This window comes from Cervus elaphus, chromosome 12 (assembly GCF_910594005.1).
Source record: "Cervus elaphus chromosome 12, mCerEla1.1, whole genome shotgun sequence".
Lineage (NCBI taxonomy): Eukaryota > Metazoa > Chordata > Mammalia > Artiodactyla > Cervidae > Cervus > Cervus elaphus.
In genome coordinates this window covers 72,787,109-72,807,617 of record NC_057826.1, presented here as the reverse complement: position 1 = coordinate 72,807,617, position 20,509 = coordinate 72,787,109, and the positions used below count along the sequence as shown (strand labels likewise).

At 35.0% G+C, this 20,509-nt stretch overlaps 1 protein-coding gene and 1 pseudogene across 1 annotated transcript; one reads left to right on the top strand and one right to left on the bottom strand.

Moving 5' to 3' along the window:
* Positions 1-3,120: 3,120 nt before the first annotated feature.
* Positions 3,121-4,056, bottom strand: LOC122705323 (olfactory receptor 4F6-like). The gene has a single exon (XM_043920616.1). It carries the CDS (start codon positions 4,054-4,056, stop codon positions 3,121-3,123), a length of 936 nt encoding a protein of 311 aa, XP_043776551.1.
* A 6,914-nt stretch (positions 4,057-10,970) lies between these two features.
* Positions 10,971-19,958, top strand: LOC122705668 (annotated as a pseudogene).
* Positions 19,959-20,509: the final 551 nt, after the last annotated feature.

Here is a 20,509-nt window from a genome sequence, read left to right as displayed (position 1 = left end):
TGACAGACTGTGGATTTCTGTTGGTATTTCATCATCTCAAATTATCAGAATGTCTTCTGTGAGCACCCTAAATTAGCCACACCTATCCTGTTACTTAAGACTTGGAAGAGTTCCCCTATTCACATATAGAAATCATGTATATCTCTTGAAGAAAGTTTTGTATCAATTCTTTAGTATTTTAGAATTGCAAAAATGAGTTCCTGTTTGGGAAATGTGGCCAGTCTTTATAAGTATGATTTTGATTTTTCTCAAGAATGACTTGAAATTAGTAAGAATTTTAACATTAATTATTACGATTCTTACTATTACTTCAACACTGACCACCATATCAGGAAATTTTCTATCATTCTATGCATTTTTTAACAGAGCATTTCACATAGGCCTTCTCTAAAGTTTTCTTTAATAAGTTAGTGTATTATATTGCTACATTTATCTTTATAAAATGATAAATTAGTCTATCAATTAGATAACATTCTATTATCTTCTAAAAACATATATATGTATAAGTAATCATTAAATATTTCTAATTATATTCAGAAAGGAAATTGAATCATAATCCTAATCTGGAGAGGTTTTTTCTCTTAACATCATGTTTTAGTCATTTGTGAAACAGTATAATATCTTTAAAAGACATATCTTAAATACAAGTGAAGTGAAGTGAAATTCACTCAGCTGTGCCCAACTCTTTGTAACCCAATGGACTATACAGTCAATGGAATTCTCCAGGTCAGAATACTGGAGTGGGTAGCCTTTCCCTTCTCCAGGGGATCTTCCCAACCCAGGGATTGATCCCAGGTCTTCCGCATTGCAGGCGGATTCTTTACCAGCTGAGCTATCAGGGAAGCCCATTAAATACAAAGATGGCTATATCAACAAGCTTTGGAGATTTTGCTTATCCTTTCCTAGTCATAAATGGGTTAGGCAGTTCATTAGGTAGGTCAAAAAGTGTAGCTTTGGAATGAACTATCCACGTAATTCACTGAAGTGTTCAAATAGCCTATAACAACTAGATTATGTACAGAGTTTGTGAATAATTTATTACTATAGTAAACAAAACTTTTCTTCAGAAATCCTCCTCAAAATGTTATACAAGTTTACATCCATTTATATGAAATCTAAGGACTTAGATACACTACCAATTTCATATTCCTTTCCAGAGATGATATGATCCTTTGTATTTTGTAAATTTCCAATAAAGAATCTGAGGAATAAACCCTTAAATAAAATAATTTCTATTTTCATATGTGTATGTATATATGCACATGTATTCTCCTATTTTTATTCTTTTATATCTTTGTACTCACTTTGGATAATATCTATTAGCTTGTCTTGAATCTACTGATTTTTTTGTTCTGCTGTATCCAATCTGTTTTTGTCTTCTTAAATTCATAATATTGAACATTTCCTTTTTGTTTCTAAAATCACTTTGATCTTTCTTAGACATTCTGTTCCTCTGTGTAATTTTTTTCAGTTTTTCAAATTCTTAATGTCTTTTAACTATATCAATTATTTTATGCTCTCTTCTGATTTCACAAATTGTGCCTTATGTGGTCTGCTTCTCTTAACTCATTTCCCACTAATTATCAATCACATATCCCTGTTTCTTGCATATTCCACAATTATTTTTTTCTATTTTACACATTGTATATAAAAGATCACGTAGCACTGATATAATAAATGCCTACAGAAATGATCTACTCCTTCCTCTCTGAGGCATAAAATGTTAAGGTGTGATCACTTCAATCCGATCAAGTACTACCCTATTTGATTCTGCAGTGTAGTTTTTATAAGACTTGGTACATTTCAGGTTTGCTCCTGTTCCTTGGATATATCCCTTCCACATTTGGATTATGATTCTAATAGATCTTTTGCTCCTCAGTCTGACAGAGTTCAGGTGATTCAGTATTGCCTTTCAGAACTTTTGAGCTTAGAACTTTAATCTTCTCCATTCCCCTGCTACTTTCAAAAGTAAGGCAAATTTCTCAATCAGAGTTCTGGCTTTATATTGTACTTTCTAGTTTAATGTACCCAAAAGAATCCACTAAAAATATAAATCAAAGCAATAAAATAATTATGAACAGGAAAAATATGAAATACAAACTGATTGCATAATCCTGAAAGAATTATGGATCACAAATACTCAGGACATAGGGTCCTTTCATAGCTTCACGGTGAACCTGGCTCAGTCTTCTAGTTGTCAAAGAAGCTATAAATTAAATAGGTTTTGTAATTTACACAGATCATACACACTAACACATATTTAAGACCCATGTATTGAGAAACAGTAGAGTTATATGAGTTACTAGAGAAAAGGGTCAACAAAAAATTTGGATAGAGTGGTTGTTGGATAATAATAATAATACCATCCAGGCTATAATCAGATCAACACATTCTGATATTTGAGAAATATTCATTGATGGATTAAGTCACAGTTTCAAAAATTGTGAAATACCAACATATACATAAATTTCCCTGTCCTAAGTCAACTGGAGATGACTGGAGTCCATTTGAAATGAAACAAGCAAGGGAAGCATATTTTCAAACTCATAAAACATACTGTTTATAAGCTTCTGCTTCTTGTTTTCCTTCCCAGTATCTGTCAATCTCTATTACAGCATCTGATCCATTTTCTCTCTACTCCACTTCTCACACGCTGTTTTTGCCCCAGGTCAAAAATATTCCCAGACACATATTTTTGTATTTCAGAAAGAAAGATAAATTTAATTATTCATATCCATCATTTAAATTGGAGAGTTAGATATTTCATAATTTTCTGAAAATTTGCATATATTAGTTCTATATTAATTAATTGAGTTAATAAAATTCAGTTGATTAATTAAATATAGGCAGTCTGATGCATAAGGCCATACTTTCAGTAGACACTGGTCTCTAATCACTGCTTTTTCAAAACTGTCCAAATACTTATTGGGGCTTTAATGTGGCTGACAAATCTTTACCTAGAGAGTTAACTTGATAATTCAATGTAACAGCAAAACCAATGGTCTAGTCTAAATATTACAAAATGGTAACTCCAGAAAAAACAGTCCCAAAGTTGTATATTTATTTAACCACTTGTATTTCATGAAGTTGTTTGAAATAACCTGTGCTCCCATGAGTTACTTAAGAGATCTTCAAACTCAAAAACTGACCACACAGTCTCCTCATAGCCATCTTCATGTCTTTGTTCCTCAATGTGTAAATGGCAGGATTCAGGATGGGTGTAACCAAAAAGTCTAAAATGGCAAGAAACTTATCCACTGGCACTATAGGAAATGGCCACATGTAAACAAAGATGCATGGTCCAAAGAACAAAACCACCACAGAGATGTGTGCTGACAGAGTGGAGAGGGCCTTGTGCAAACCACCTGAAGAGCGTTTCCACACAGTGACCAGAATGAAAACATAGGAGAAAATCAACAAGAAGAAAGTGCCCACGGATATGAACCCACTGTTGGCAGTGACCATGAATTCCATTCTGTAGGAATCTATGCAGGCAAGTTTGATAAACCAAGGAAGGTCACAGTAAAAGTTGTCGATTTCATTAGGGCCACAGAAAGGCAAATGGATCACAAAAGCTAACTGGACCACTGAGTGAATGAGGCCAATAGCCCAAGCACCACACAGAAGCAAATGGCACACCCGTGGGCTCATGATGGTCAGATAGTGCAGGGGCTTACAGATGGCCACGTATCGGTCAAAGCCCATGGCAGTGAGCAGCACCATCTCAGATCCACCCAGGGTGTGAAGGACAAATATCTGGGTGACACACCCCTGGAAGGATACGGTTTTGTGCTCAGAGTACAGGTCAGAGATCATCTTAGGCACCGTTAAGGTAGAAAGACACAAATCAATGAATGAGAGGTTGGCTAAAAGGAAGTACATGGGGGAGTGCAGATGAGGGTCAAAGGTCACTGCAAACACAACAAGGAGATTCCCCAGAACAATTGTTACATAAAACACTGTAGAGAAGGCAAGGAGGAAATGCTGCACTGGTCTAGAGGTAGAAAGTCCCAGGAAAACAAATTCAGACACTGAAGTGTCATTTCTTGCATACATTGGCTTTTTCTGATGATACCTAAAATCCAGAAACAAAATAACCAAAGAATTTATCAAATGTTAATATTTAAAGAAACAGATTTAAGCTTTTATCAAATTCAGTTTTATGAAGAAAAAAAAATCTTCACTAACAGCCATTAATATGTTATGAAAATATCATGCATTAATTTATTTCTTCAAGTAATGCAACTAATGAGTGTAACTGATATCCTAATGAGTATCTACTATATTCTAAGTCCAATGTCAAGTTCGAGGTGAAACAGAAATTCTGACTTTTGAAGTTTTACAGGTTTGATCTAGATGGATAGATACAGGTAGATCAACATTAAATAACTTTAAATACAGATACATCTCTGCCAACTAATTTGAAGGAAATATCAGAGCACTATGATAATGTGACATATCACCATCATGATTATTAGGCTCTGCAAATATGAGTTACCACTGAAAGTAAGTGGAGTAGTGCAGACTGGAAATGCCGTGGGCAAAGGCCTGAGACACCGGCCAGAGGGATGAGAATATGAATGACTGAGATCAGGCTGGAGAAATAGGCCAAACAGGATGAAATCTGGGATCCACGATAAGAATTTTGCTTTTTACCCTAAGAGCAGGAGAAAATCTGGGGGGATAGTTAGCTGATCATATTTCTGTTTTCAGAGAGTTATAAAAATCTCAATGTAAAGAATGGAAGAAGGCCGGAAGAAATGAGTACCCTCAAGAGAATATTGAAGAATCATATCACACTCATGTGGACAGGGTGAATTATTCAATCAATGGTGCTGGCACACAGATAAACTTGTAAATACATAGATTATTGCTTCTCATCATAAACTCAAGAAAGTTTCAAAATGATATTTAAACATCAAAAAGAGTAACAAACCAAAAGAAAGAAAAATAATATTTAAACAAACATTTAACATCTAAAAGTCATTTGAAAAATATCTAATTAACAAATGAGGGAGGAAAAATAGTTGGCACTATCCACAATATTCAGTTCTTACTATACTAGATATAGGTATATGTACAAAGTTTGCATACAAAGCTACATAGATATCTTATATAGATATATAAGCACTATAAAATAAAAATTAAAAACACACTGAAAAACAAGTTATAAAATATCAGACAGATGACTAATATTTCTATGATGAAATCAGTTCCTCCAGATAGATAAAGATAGAAAGCGTGGTATATGAAATTTACAATGAGAAAAACATATAAGACTACGGACACAGAAGAAGTTCTAATAGCTGATAGTCATATGAAAAGTAAAACTGTCACTAGTATTCAAAAAAATGGAAATAAGATTGCATTGGGTGCTATTCTGAATTAACAAATTTCAAAAGTTTAAAAATTGATGAAATCATGGATGAGGCTATGAGGAAAAAGTCACATTCATATATTGATAAAGAGAAAAGAAATTCAGTTTCTTTAGAAGGTATTTTAGAAATAGATACCTAAACTTCAAAATTTTCACCATTTATGACTAAGTCAAGTAAAAACATATATACACTACTATAAACAAAATAGATAAATAGCAAAAACTATTCTATAGCAGAGACAACTATATTGAATATCTTGCAATAATTTCTAGTGGAAAAGAATCTGCAAAAGAATATATATATATATATGAATGAATCACTTTGCTGTAGATCTAAAACATACAAAATGGTTAATCAACTATACTTCAATAAGAAAATAAAAGTTTTTTAGCATATTGAAGCTAGATAAACTAACAGTTAAGCTACAAGAGACATCAATGATAAAAAAATTATAAAAAAAAATTTAGAAATAACATAAATGTCTGCAATGGAGCATATTCATAGTTAAATGAATATGAATTAAAATATTCATAGTTCTTTCATCTTGCAAGAATATTATTACTCATATATAGGAATAAAATTCATTGGTATGAAATATATGAATAACAGACATTTAAAAACTGAGAAGTTCACAAGAAAGATATCCAGGAAACCCATTTTTAAAACTTATATGTCTAAGATGAAAATGCTTGTAGCATTTATTAGTTTGAGTCATAAGAGATTACTCTTTCAAAGTCAGTTCATATTTGATCAACTGTCAATTTTATAGAGTTCAACCTAATATACACGCTATTTTTTTAGACATAATATTAAACTATTGTATCTTGAAACAAACCAAATTACTGATGCTTGTTCCACATCTGAATTGAACACCAGGAGGCCCCCACTTGGACTGCCATCACTAAGCTTTCCCCCAGGCCCCACACCACTAACAGCCACGCTCTCTCTGTCCCTCCTCTCCCGGCACTCCACACCACGCCTGGGCCTCCTGTGGGCACAGCCCTCACTGCCTCATGAGAAAGCCACGGAAGTCGGCTGGAGCCCCTTGAAACTGGTATAGCCAAGAATAGACATGCAGGCAGCCAGGCCAGTCAGGAAGGACTTTGTGAGGGTGGATGTGAAGCGAGTCGTGTAGCCAAAAGAGAACACTGCAGAGGTGCTGCCAGGAGGCCCTGATACAGGGGTGGTGAATGCAGGAGTTTATAGCCAATAATTGGGAAAAAAATAGAATTGGACAGAACAAGGCAGAATGAATAGGACAGTCATCAGAGTTAACTGCAGTGGGTGTGACATTTCAAAGGAGCTTTAATCAAATCTCTATCTAAAGGCTTTGATCATGCAATATGCAGATTTTAAAATACACATAGTCTGGTATACAAAACAAGGTATATTCACTTTGTTTCCATATGTAAAAAATATTTAAAGGTGTTTCAAAGACTAATAAAAGGTCAATTTTTTAAAAGTAGTAATTAAAATTTTTATTGGTAGTAAGAAAATTAGGTGACTATTATTTTTCCTGTCTTTCCCTTTAATTATCAATGAATGGATAAAGCAAATGTGATACACACACACAACACACAAACACCAATATAATATTTAGCTTAAAAAAACAAAAATTTCCTGCCATTTCCAACAAGCACAAGAGCAACTTGTGATTAAACTTGGAGCAAGTGAAATAAGCCAGTCACAGAAAGCAAAACACTGCATGCCATCATACATGAGACATCACAGCAATTCAGAAACGTAGTTATATTTGATGGTACATGAAAATTCAGGTACTGTTCTCATGAGTAATCATAAGGTTATCATCATCTAACTGCTGCTGCTCCTGCTAAGTCGCTTCAGTCGTGTCCGACTCTGTGTGACCCCATAGACGGCAGCCCACCAGGCTCCCCGGTCCCTGGGATTCTCCAAGCAAGAACACTGGAGTGGGTTGCCATTTCCTCCTCCAATGCAGGAAAGTGAAAGTGAAGTTGCTCAGTCGTGTCCGACTCTTAGCGACCCCATGGATTGCAGCCCACCAGGCTCCTCTGTCCATGGGATTTTCCAGGCAAGAGTACTGGAGTGGGGTGCCATTGCCTTCTCCGATCATCAACTAGGTGTGAAGTCAAAAGTATTAGAGTAAGATATTTGGGTATGTATATTCATAGCCAAGTATTAATCCCGGCAAAAATTGTTACATGATGATCAGTACTATGTCTTAAATTGGTAAAATGCTGATGGTAGTTTTTTATATGTATTTAAATAACTGGAAACAACTAAAACAACCATCCAAATACTGGATTAAAGCAAAAGCCTCTAATGGCAAAAACAGAATTCTTTTTACGAAACTATGTTTGTACTTGAAAAAAAGTTCCAAAACTGCACATCAAATATTACAAATAGTGAATCTTCAAAATAGGATACATGTGGCTTTCATCTCCTAAGGTCTACATTTCTGTATTATTTAAGTGGTCTAAACAACCTGCTGTTGGCTTTTGACTTAAAAATGAAATCTATTGTGGAAATACAGAATAAGAGTTCCAGATGTATAACCCTTCAAATTGAGATGGTAGTGATGGTAGTACCACTTAATCAAGCATTTAAAAACTGAAATAAAGTTTTACAAGTGTGTCAACAACTGTTTACTCATAGAAAATCACAATAGCTCCTTAACAGAAAGTGTTGTCCATAAGAAATCAATGGGCAAGAAAAAAATCTTCTATTTGCGGCAGTCTACTGCTAGTGGCTGTAAAATATATCTATCATTTAGCTGATTGATACTAGTAAGGAAAGAGATGAAAAGAAAAGAAAAGAGAGGAGACAGAAGACACAGGGACAGTAGTGAAAAGAAATAGGAGAGAACAGAAGCAAGCAAGAAAGAATAGCAAACAATTAAAAAGGAAGCAGTCAGAACAGCACACCTTAGGAGTGGTTCCTGAGTCTTTTTGGCCTGCTCACCAATTACAAACTCTCAGTAACCTCTCTTCACAATGTCTCAGCAAGGCACATAATACAACAGTCTACAACCCATTTTCTCAGCCTCTTACCTCACAACTCCACGTCACAAATCTCTTGAACTACTAGGACAATTGTTCTTTCATTGATATGAGGGTTACTCATACTTTTGTTCTAACCTATAGTTTTCCCTACATTTTTCTCTTGGCCGATTACTTCTTGTTCTAAAATTTCTGTCAGTTATTATGCAGTGATACCCCCCTCTGTCCTCCAGTCTGCACGAGATACTCTTCCACCCTGCTATCACATCTTACTTGTGAGGTTCACATGATAAGTTCTTCATGACAGCATAATTTACAAGTGACTAGTGTCTCTGTCTCCTCTGCCAAGGGTGTGAGCTTCTTGAGAGCAGGGACTATGTCTTAGAAATTCTGACCATACGAAATTGTGTGAATTTGGTAGAGAAGACAAAGGGTTGGATGACTGTGAGTATGCATGTGCATATAAACACCTCAAAAATTGATAATAGTTTCTTGGTAAACACACTGGTTTTTTATATTATTCTCATTGAAAACTGATGCTAGTAGAATTAAAAAGCAATTTTCATTCTAGAAATTGCCATAAAAAAATGACAGGTCAAAGATGATTCACATCAAAACCAATTCCCAAGGTCCTTCCTAGTTCTAAGTGAAATATAATCCATGTCCAAAAATTTCCCTGTAAATTAAGAAACAGTGCAGGCATATGAAGATCTTCATGCTTCAGAAAACTCAGACTTCCCCTTGGAAAAACTGGCACTTGTATAGGTTCAACTAGTTTAAACAAATGCATGTTGAATTGAAAAATAGAAATAGAGATAAGAAAGAGTGGAAGGCAAGGTGCATGAAATGTAGCAGAGTTGCTATACTTTGCCCATAGAGGGAAAGCAGCTGGTAATTTTAACAGGTTATTCACTTAAATTATACTGTCCTCACTTACCTGACCTCACTCCCCCAAAAAAGGTCCCAGAAAACAATATTTTTACTATGAATGAACCTCTTAAGAAGTGTTTTCCTTTTTGATCTCTGTGGTTAGTACTCCTTACAACTACTCCAGCTCTGACAACACTTTTGGGTGGCCTTTGATGACTCAGTGACCTGAGTCCCCAGGCCATTATGAGATTTCTACCTTGAATTCCCATGCCATTAAGAGAAAAAATATTAGAAGCTTGATTTAAAAAGTAAATGCAAATAAAAGGAAGCTATGATTAATAAACTACGACAGAAAAATATATTCATGGAAACTCAGCATCTCCTAATATTTTAATACCTACTGATCAATATTATTTAGACCAATACTATTGAAAAAGGAATGCCTATCAACATACTCATTAGTAAACATTATTTCAAATTCTAATGGAAACATATTCATGCAATATTCCTAGAAACCCTATCCCTACTTTTACCTCATTGATATAATTGCCAATCCCATTTTGGCCATGATAATATCTTAAAAACAGAAATAAATATGTTGGCAAAGGCCAGAATACTAAAGTCAAAACGAATATTCAAATGAAATAATATTCTGATCTTAAAGTTTATGAATTCATTCCCTAGCTATGCTGCCTCTTTTTTAGATCAATGCCATGATGTATTAAAAAGAAGTTCACAAGTCTATTAAGCTTTTCACTTTTCTGAGTATAATACCTATATGATCTCATTTATTATGTCTAACCAAACAGTGAGATGGAAATCCCATATTCTTCCTCACCTGATGAGAAATAAGACTGTGACTTCTCAGTTAAGGGGAAATAATTTGTGTACCTTGGCATTCAGCATTGTGATTTTTTTATTCATTAACTAACTCTGGGCATACTGAATCTCTAACTCTATAATACTGCTCAGAAAAGCAATGTGTACACACAGAAGATCAAATATGACCATTCTTATAAAATTTAACATTATTATAATAGCTACATTTCAACATATTGTACTAATTCTTTTTGTTAAACTGCTATTATTCTCATTTTACAAAAATTTAGACTAATTTCTACATAACATTCAGCCTAGAAAGAAATGAGCAAAAACTTAGTGTTAGAATTGTAGCATTCTCTTTTACATCAAAAATACACATTATCCAAGTATTTTTTTAAAAAATAAGCTAAAAAGTTGATAAATAAAAATTCATAGTGGAAAATAATATTTGCTCATTGATCTTTTTAGTGTTACATTTTATGTTATCAAGATAAATTAACATAATGTAAAATCAACCATTTGAGAGCTACAAACCAGTGGCATTTAGGCATTCATTATATTGCGGAATCATCACTTCGACCTAGTTCCAAACTATTTTCATCCATATTGAAATGTGTATCTGATACACATTTGTGGCTGAATGATATTCCTTTGTATGGATTACCACATTTTTCAATTCATTCATCAGTGGATGAACATTTGGATGAACACCTTTACCCATTGTGACTAGTTCTAGATATTCATGTACAAGATTTTAATACTTGTTTTTAATTCTTTGGGGTTAAAGACTAGGAGCAGAATTGATGAGTTTTATGATAATTCTGTTTAACTTTGTGAGGAACTGCAAAGTAGGAAGGGTATCACCCCACTGAAATGTATTTGGCATTTTCTCATGATTACACCAAAGTTATGGGTTCAGGGGATGCACACCACAGGTGGTCGGCCATTTTTGACACCTCCCATCAAGTGTCTGTACCATCACCATGATTTACGTCTGATGATGGTGACCTTGATCACCTGACTGAAATGTCAGGTCCCCTCACTGTAGATTGACTTTCCGTACTATCCACACTGTATTTTGAGAAAAGTCACTACACTCAGCCCACATTTAAGGAATGAGTAGCTATGCTCCCCTTGCTTAGGGTAGCGTGCTATACAATTTATCTCTAATTCTCCTGCATGAGTGATTGCTTTGCTACCCCATGCGCTAATTTATTCAACCATTTATTTTAGTATGAAATCATGGATATTTATTTTACAATCTGGATTATAATCAAATACTGCTTTTGGGAGAATTTTCATTTGGCTCTTAAGCCTCTTTGATGTATATCCACATCAAATTTTGTGAGTTTATGTATATTTGAGCATTCCCTTATTCTCTGAGACTAAAAGATGCTCCTGGATTATCTTGTATCTTAATTTCCTATTCCAACAATAGCCCTATCTCCAAAGATCCCTGATTCTGTTTATGGATAATGGAATTAAAAATAAACATGTGCTCATTGTTTCTAGAGTGTCATTGCATTTAGGCCCTCACAGAAGACACGGCAAATGCCTAAGAAAATATATTTGAAATTACAGTTATCATAAAGAATTTCATTACACTAAAATCTCCTGTGCCTCACATATTCATTCATTCCCATGAATTCATGATCCCCTGACAAGCACCTAACTTTTCACTGTCTCCAGTGTGTCAAGACAGAAGACCCTCCTTTGCCTGATCATCAGCCGAGTTGACTAGTGGTGGATTGACATCACTGACGCTATCTACAGAGTTAATGTCCAGTGTAATAATCCCACTCTTCTACTTCATTCTTTTCATGTCTGCTTTCCAAACCCTGCCATTCATTGCCAAAATGCAAAAAGAACACTAAAAATGTGCAGCTGCATAAATTTTCTATAATTTCTCTTTATTTCTCTAAAGCAACCATTTACATTGAATGAAATATATTTAAGCATAATATTATTTTAAATTAATTGAATTTAAAATATTCCTCCATACTCTAAATCTCAAAGGAAAAAACTCCACCATACATGTTTATATACATATGTATATATATAAAGAGAGAGACATGTGCACATGTAAGTATGTAACTGCATAGAAAAGAAACTGAAACCATAACCACCAATATGTGAATAATTGTATTCTTCTGATAAAAAAAAATGTAACAGCCATGGGCAGATAGACATATATTATCATATTTCCTTCTCAGATCACTAAAGTGTTGGATTCTTGTCCTTAAGATTAAATCATATAATATTGTATAAATGAAAATAAAAGGTGAGCTTCCCTTACAATATTTTGAAGAACATTGATAATATTGCCTTTGTGTACATGTATGCTCACTTGTGTCTGACTCTTTGTGACCCCATGGTTTCTCTCTGGTACGAAGATACACTCTACACTTTGTAAATTTCTTAACTTCTCTCTGTCATACTTAAGACAATCTTTTAATGCTATATTTCCATGCACACTAATTAGAATGGTTTGGAATTTTTGCATAGCTTTCAGAAATATCAAGGGTTTCTTCAAGGTACATTTTGAAACTTCCGGACTCCCTATAGCATCAAAATGAGTAACTTCTACAGAGTCTTACAGCTACAGAGGTGCCCTCTTTGAGGTAATATTCAGGTAGTCATAGATCCACACTCATCAGGGTCTACAGTTTTCTTTGAGTTAAGGAAAACTGTTCTGGACACAGATACGTAACTGTAATTAATAGAAATTTCCAAATATTGAGAAAAGTGATGGTTACTAATTTAACTCTGGAAGGAATCTGATAGAGATTATGGAGAGAAATCTCTCAAAGCCTATAATAATTAATAGTTACCCTGGAGATGGAATTACACTCTTGGAACTGAACAGGAGAGAAAGAATGACAACACAGATGAAGGCCTGGCATCAGAAAACATTGGGATGATACTTTAGTCATGCTGTTTCTCACTCTGAAACTGCAACAGATTTACTGAGAGCCAAACTCAGACTAGAAAGAATATTTAACTTATTTCATTTGGTTATTGTGAAGATTATTTTAGACAATGTGGGTGAAAATTTCTATCATATGAGAGGTATTCAGAGAGAGATTGACAGGGAGATACAAAGAAACAGGGAGGTTTAGTTTTCCCATGACCCTAAAATTAGCAGCTCAAAGAATAAAATGAAACTTTTTTTCAGCTTTTATTTTTAATTTTCCTAACTTTTGATTATTTTGTGAGTTCTGCTTTAACTAATTTGATTATACAACCATACTCTTAGAATATTTAGGCTTACTTCTTACACTTAGATTAGAGTTAAAAATTATATACTTATTTTATATAATTAACAGTATTATTAACATAGTTTTATATAGCAGCATTGATCGCTGAGGAAGGCTTTCTTATCTCTCCTGGCTATTCAGCGATCAATGCAAAGAAATAGAGGAAAACAGAATGGGAAAGACTAGAGATCTCTTCAAGAAAATTAGAGATACCAAGGGAAAATTTCAGGCAAAGATGGGTTCAATAAAGGACAGAAATGGTATGGACCTAACAGAAGCAGAAGATATTAAGAAGAGGTGGCAAGAACACACAGAAGAACTGTACAAAAAAGATATTCATTACCCAGATAATCACAATGGTGTGATCACTGACTGAGAGCCAGACATCCTGGAATGTGAAGTCAAGTGGGCCTTAGAAAGCATCACTATGAACAAAGCTAGTGGAGGTGATGAAATTCCAGTTGAGCTATTTCAAATCCTGAAAGATTATGCTGTTAAAGTGCTGCACTCAATATGCCAGCAAATTTGGAAAACTCAGCAGTGGCCACAGGACTGGAAAAGGTCAGTTTTCATTCCAATCCCTAAGAAAGGCAATGCCAAAGAATGCTCAAACTACCACACAATTGCACTCATCTCACATGCTAGTAAAGCAATGCTCAAAATTCTCCAAGCCAGGCTTCAGCAATACATAAACCGTGAACTTCCAGATGTTCAAGCTGGTTTTAGAAAAGGCAGAGGAACCAGAGATCAAATTGCCAATATCTGCTGGATTACTGAAAAAGCAAGAGAGTTCAAGAAAAACATCTATTTCTGCTTTATTGACTATGCCAAAGCCTTCGACTGTGTGGATCACAATAAACTGTGGAAAATTCTGAAAGAGGTGGGAATACCAGACCACCTGACCTGCCTCTTGAGAAACCTGTATGCAGGTCAGGAAGCAACAGTTAGAACTGGACATGGAACAACAGACTGGTTCCAAATAGAAAAAGGAGTACATCAAGGCTGTATATTGTCACCCTGCTAATTTAACTTATATGCAGAGTACATCATGAGAAATGCTGGGCTGGAAGAAGCACAAGCTGGAATCAAGATTGCCGGGAGAAATATCAATAACCTCAGATATGAAGATGACACCACGCTTACGGCAGAGAGTGAAGAGGAATTAAAAAGCCTCTTGATGAAAGTGAAAGAGGAGAATGAAAAAGTTGGCTTAAAGCTTAACATTCAGAAAACTAAGATCATGGCATCTGGTCCCATCACCTCATGGGAAATAGATGGGGAGACAGAGGAAACAGTGTCAGACTTCATTTTTTGGGGCTCCAAAATCACTGCAGATGGTGACTGCAGCATGAAATTAAAAGACGCTTACTCCTTGGAAGGAAAGTTATGACCAACTTAGATAGCAGATTAAAAAGCAGAGACATTACTTCGCCAACAAAGGTCCGTCTGGTCAAGGCTATTGTTTTTCTAGTGGTCATGTATGGATGTGAGAGTTGGACTGTGAAGAAAGCTGAGTGCCAAAAAATTGATACTTTTGAACCGTGGTGTTTGAGAAGACTCTTGAGAGTCCCTTGGACTGCAAGGAGATCCAACCAGTCCATCCTGAAGGAGATCAGTCCTGGGTGTTCATTGGAAGGACTGATGCTGAAGCTGAAATTCCAGTACTTTGGCCACCTCATGCAAAGAGTTGACTTATTGGAAGAGACCGTGATGCTGGGAGGAATTGGGGGAGGAGGAGAAGGTGACGACAGAGGATGAGATGGCTGGATGGCATCACTGACTGGATGGGCATGAGTCTGAGTAAATTCCAGGAGTTGGTGATGGACAGGGAGGCCTGGCGTGCTGTGATTCATGGTGTCGCAAAGAGTAGGACACGACTGAGCGACTGAACTGAACTGAATATAGGAGCAATATTTTGCCCTTTCTAATTTAACTAAAATAACATTGACAGCCTATTAAGCTAGCATTAGGTGAAAAAGCAGGCATAAGCTTTTATTCTTTGATATAACATACACCACTTACAATCTATTTCTTTTTCACTGAAGTGCTCAAAAGTGATCACAGTCCATAGTAAGAAAATATTCAATAAATTCCTATTTACCACACTGGAAAAAAGTAAAAGCCCCTCCTACATCTATAGCTTTCTAATTCTATTTTTATTTTCATCCTTGGTACCTGATAACTCTGTGGATTTAAACAAAAACAGTATCATCAATAGCTTCAGTTATAGACAACAGGGAGGGTAAATCCAGACTAAACCTCAGGTCCACAGCATTGAATTGATCATAATTCTTGATTCATAGTATATTCAACATCTTTTTTAATGGTCATTTTGAATTTTTATGCTTGTTTATTCAATAATAAAACTATACCTATAAAAACATGACTAATATACGACCTAAACAGTTAATAATATCATACAGCTGATAATGTGTACATACTCATCCTGATCCTTAGCCTCCCACAGTTGGAGTTACTGACATCATTTTTAATAGATAGTTATATATACAAGTTCCTACAAAATACAGCATTTTTATATTGCTGTTTACTTTATAAAAATTATGCTAATCTCTTTTTTCTTCATTATGGTGTCTCAAAAAGCTTTATATCTGTCATTTTATATAGTTGTACCTTACAAACTATGATTCTGAATAATATTCCATGGTCTGTTTATATGCATAATTATAAATATCTCTATACATACAGTTGTAAGAATTTATCTTGAGCATACACATGAGACTGAAATTGCTGGACCACAGGATGTGTGAGTATTGAGCTTTATAAGAAAAGCACAAATTTTTTTTCCAAAGTGCCTATGTAAGGATATGCTTCCATCACCAATAAATAAGAAACTTGCTTGATTCAGGAAAAATATTTTTATGTCTTTTCTTCATATAAAATTAGAATAAACTGAATAAATGGAAGAAATAACCAATTTGTGGTGTCTGGATTTCTTTTTCTCAGGCTGTGTGACTCATGACAACTCTAGGCCTTCCTCCTAGTGATATTTTCTTCAGTTTATTTAATCACCATTTTGGGTAATATCTTCTTTGTTTTCCTAATTACTGCTGTCCTTCATCTCCACTCCTCTATGTTCTCCCTGTTAGCCAATCTTTTGTTCATTGATTCATTTCTTTCAACAGTAACTGCTCCTAAACTGACCTCAAACTTTCTCAAAGCAAACAAGACCATCTCCTTTAGAGCATGCATGTGTCAGGTTGTTTTTGTTCCTCTTTTTTTCAGGTGGGGGGTGGGGGTGAGATGGTGCTGCTGGTGTCCATGGCCTGTGACCATTACGTGGCCATCTGCAAGCCACTCCATTACTCCAGCATCATGAACACACACATGTGCATTCAGCTAGTGATGACTCCATGGATCACTGGCTTTGTGCATTCAATAAGCCAACTAGCTATAATTATACAATTGCCTTTTTGTGGACCCTGAGAATTGGATAGTTTTTTCTGTGATATTTGGTGATCAAGCTAGCTTGCATGGACATTCCTGAAATGTTGATAAAGGCTGACAGTGGGGTATTTGGCCACCATCTGCTTCATTCTACTGCTGATATCTTACTCTTATATTCTGCTTACTGTCTGCCATCAATCGATGAACAGGGCATCCAAGGCTCTCTCCACTTGCACTACCCACATCACTGTGGTCATGTTATTCTTTGGGCCTTGTATCTTCATCTATCTGTTTCCACTCAGCACTACTTGGGTGGGCAAGTTCCTTGCTGTATTTTATGAGATCATCACATCACTACTAAATCCAGTCATTTATACTTTCAGAAATAAAAAGATTAGAAACACCATTAAGAGAGTAAGATGGCAGACTGTGGATTTCTGTTGGTATTTCATCACCTCAAATTATCAGAATGTCTTCTGTGAGTTCCCTAAATTAGCCACACCTATTCTGTTACCTAAGACTGGGAAGAGTTCCCCAATTCACATATGGAAATCATGTATATCTCTTGGTGAAAGTTTTGTATCAATTCTTTAGTATTCCAGAAGTGTCAAAATGAGTTTTTGTTTGGGAAATTTGGCCAGTCTTTATAAGTATAATTTTGATTGTTCTCAAGAATGACTTTAAATTAATAAGAATTTTAACACTAATTATCACTCTTCTTTTGTTACTTCAACACTGACACCATATCTGAAAATTTTCTACTATTCTATGCATTTCTTTTAGCAGAGCATTTCACATAGACCTTCTCTAAAATTTTCTTTAATAAGTTAGTGCATTATATTGCTATATTTATCTATGCTGCTGCTGCTAAGTCACTTCAGTCGTGTCCGACTCTGCAAACCCATAGATGGCAGCCCACCAGGCTCCCCCGTCCCTGGGATTCTCCAGGCAAGAACAATGGAGTGGGTTGCCATTTCCTTCTCCTATGCGTGAAAGTGAAAAGTGAAAGTGAAGTCGCTCAGTCGCGTCGGACTCTTAGCAACCCATGGACTGTAGCCTACCCGGCTCCTCCATCCAAGGGATTTCCAGGCAAGAGTACTGGAGTGGTTTGCCATTGCCTTCTCCGATATTTATCTATATAAAATGATAAATCAGTCTATCAATTAGTTAACATTCTATTACCTTCTGTAGACATATCTATAAAAGTAATCATTAAGTATTCCTAATTATATTCAGAAAGAAAATTGAATCATAATCATAATCTGGAGAGAGATTTGTTCCCTCAATATCATGTTTTAGTCATTTGTGAAACTGTAATTTCTTTAAAAGATACATATTAAACACAAAGATGTCTATATTAACAACCTTTGGAGAATTTGCTTTTCCCTTCCTATTCATAAATGGGTTAGGCAATTCATCATACAGGTAGGTCAAACTGTAGCTTTGAAATCAGCAATCCTTTAATTCACTGAAGTGTTCAAATAGCCTGTAAGAACTAGATTATGTTCAGAGTTTGTGAATTATTCATTACTACATTAAACAAAACAAAACTTTTCTTCAGAAATCTTCCTCAAAATGTTATACAAGTTTACATCCATTTATATGAAATCCATGGATCTAGATATACTACCAATTTCATATTACTTTCTAAAGATGACATGGTCCTGTGTAGTTGCAACATTTCCAATAGAGAATCTCAGGAATAAACCCTTAAATAAAATAACTGCTATTTTCATATGTGTATGTATATATGCACATATATTCTGATATTCTTATTCTTTTATATCCTTGTACTCACTTTGGATAATATCTATTGATTTGTCTTGAATCCACTGACTTTTTTCTTCTGCTGTGTCCAGTCCATTTTTAAGTCTTCTTAAATTCATAATATTATACATTTCTTTTTCATTTCTAAAATCATTTGGTTATTCTTAGATATTCTGTTTCTCTGTATAATTTTTTTCAGTTTTTCAACTTCTTAATGTCTCTTTTAACTATATCAATTATTTTATGCTCTCCTCTGATTTCAAAAATTGAGCCATATTTGGTCTGCTTCTCTTTACTCATTTCCCTCTAATTATAAATCACATGTTCCCACTTCTTGCATATTCCATAGTTACTTTTTTCTATTTTACACACTGTATATAAAAGATCATGTACCTCTGATGTAATAAATTCCTTCAGAAATGATCTACCCTTTCCTCTATGAGGCATAAAATGTTAAGGTGTGATGCCTTCAATCCGATCAAGTACCCTATCTGAATCTGCACTGTAGTTTTTAGAAGACTTGGTACACTTCAGGTTTGATCCTGTTCCTTGGATACAACCCTTCCACGTTTGGCTTATGATTCTAATAGATCTTTAGCTCCTCAGTCTGACAGATTCAGGTAATTCAATATTGCCTTTCAGAACTTTTGAGCTTAGAACTTCAGTCTTCTCCATTCTCCTGCTACTTTCAAATACTTTTGGCAAATTCCTCAGAGTTCTGGCTTTATATTGACTTCCTAATTTAACATAGCTAACAAGAATCCACTAAAAGTATAAATCAAAGCAATGAAATAATTGTGAACAGGAAAAATATAAAATTACAAACTGATTGCATAATCCTGAAAGAATTGTGGATCACAAACACTCAGGACATAGGGTCCTTTCATAGCTTCACAGTGAACCTGACTCAGTCTTCTAGTTGTCAAAGCCAGCAATAAATTAAATAAGTTTTATAATTTACACAGACCATACACACTAACACATATTTGAAACCCATGTTTTGAGACACAGTAGAGTTAGATAAAATGAGTTACTATAGAATATAGTCAGCAACAATTTGGAAAGCATAGTTGCTGTATATTAATAATAATATCTAGGCCATGATCAGATCAACACATTCTGATGTTTGAGGAACATTCATTGATGAATTAAGTCACAATTTCAAAAACTGTGAAATACCAACACATACATAAACTTCCCTGTCCTAAGTCAATTGGAGAATGATTTGAGTCCACTGGAATTCAGACAAACAAGGAAAGTGTATTTCAAACTCATAAAACATACTGTTTATGAGGCTCTCCTTTTTGTTTTCCTTCCTACTGTCAATCTCTATTATAGTATCTGTTCTGTTCTCCTTCTACTCCATTTCTCACACTCTGTTTTTATTTCTGCGCCATAAATATTCGCTCATACATATTTTTGTCTTTCAGAAAGATAAATGTAACTATTCATATCCAGCATTTAAATCAAATGAGAGTTAGATATTTCATAGTTTTCTGAAAAGTTTGCATATATTAGTTCTACATTAATTAATTCTTTGAATTAATGAAATTCAGTTGATTAATTGAATACAGGCAGCCTGATGCATAAGGCCATACTTTTCAGTAGACACTAAGTCTATAATCACTGCTTTTCCAAAACTGTCCAAATATTTCCTGGGACTTCAATTTGGCTGACAAAGAAATCATTATCTAGAGATTTAACAAGATAATTGAACGTAACCTCATAACCAATGGTCTAGTCTAAATATCATAAAATGGTCAATTCAGTTCAGTTCAGTCGCTCTGTCATGGCTAACTTTGCGACCACATGGACTGCAGCACGTCAGGCTTCCCTGTCCAGCACTAGCTCCCGGAAATGTTCAAACTCATGCCCATAGAGTTAGTGTTGCCATCCAACCACTTCATCCTCTGTCATCCCCTTCTCCTCCTGTCTTCAATCTTTCCCAGCATCAGGGTCTTTTTCAATGAGTCAGTTCTTCACATCAGATGGCCAAAGTATTGGAGCTTCAGTTCCAATAAATAAATAATAA

Coding starts and splice junctions, on each gene's coding strand:
- LOC122705323 (XM_043920616.1), bottom strand. CDS start 4,056: ATGTATGCAAGAAATGACACTTCAGTGTCTGAATTTGTTTTCCTGGGA.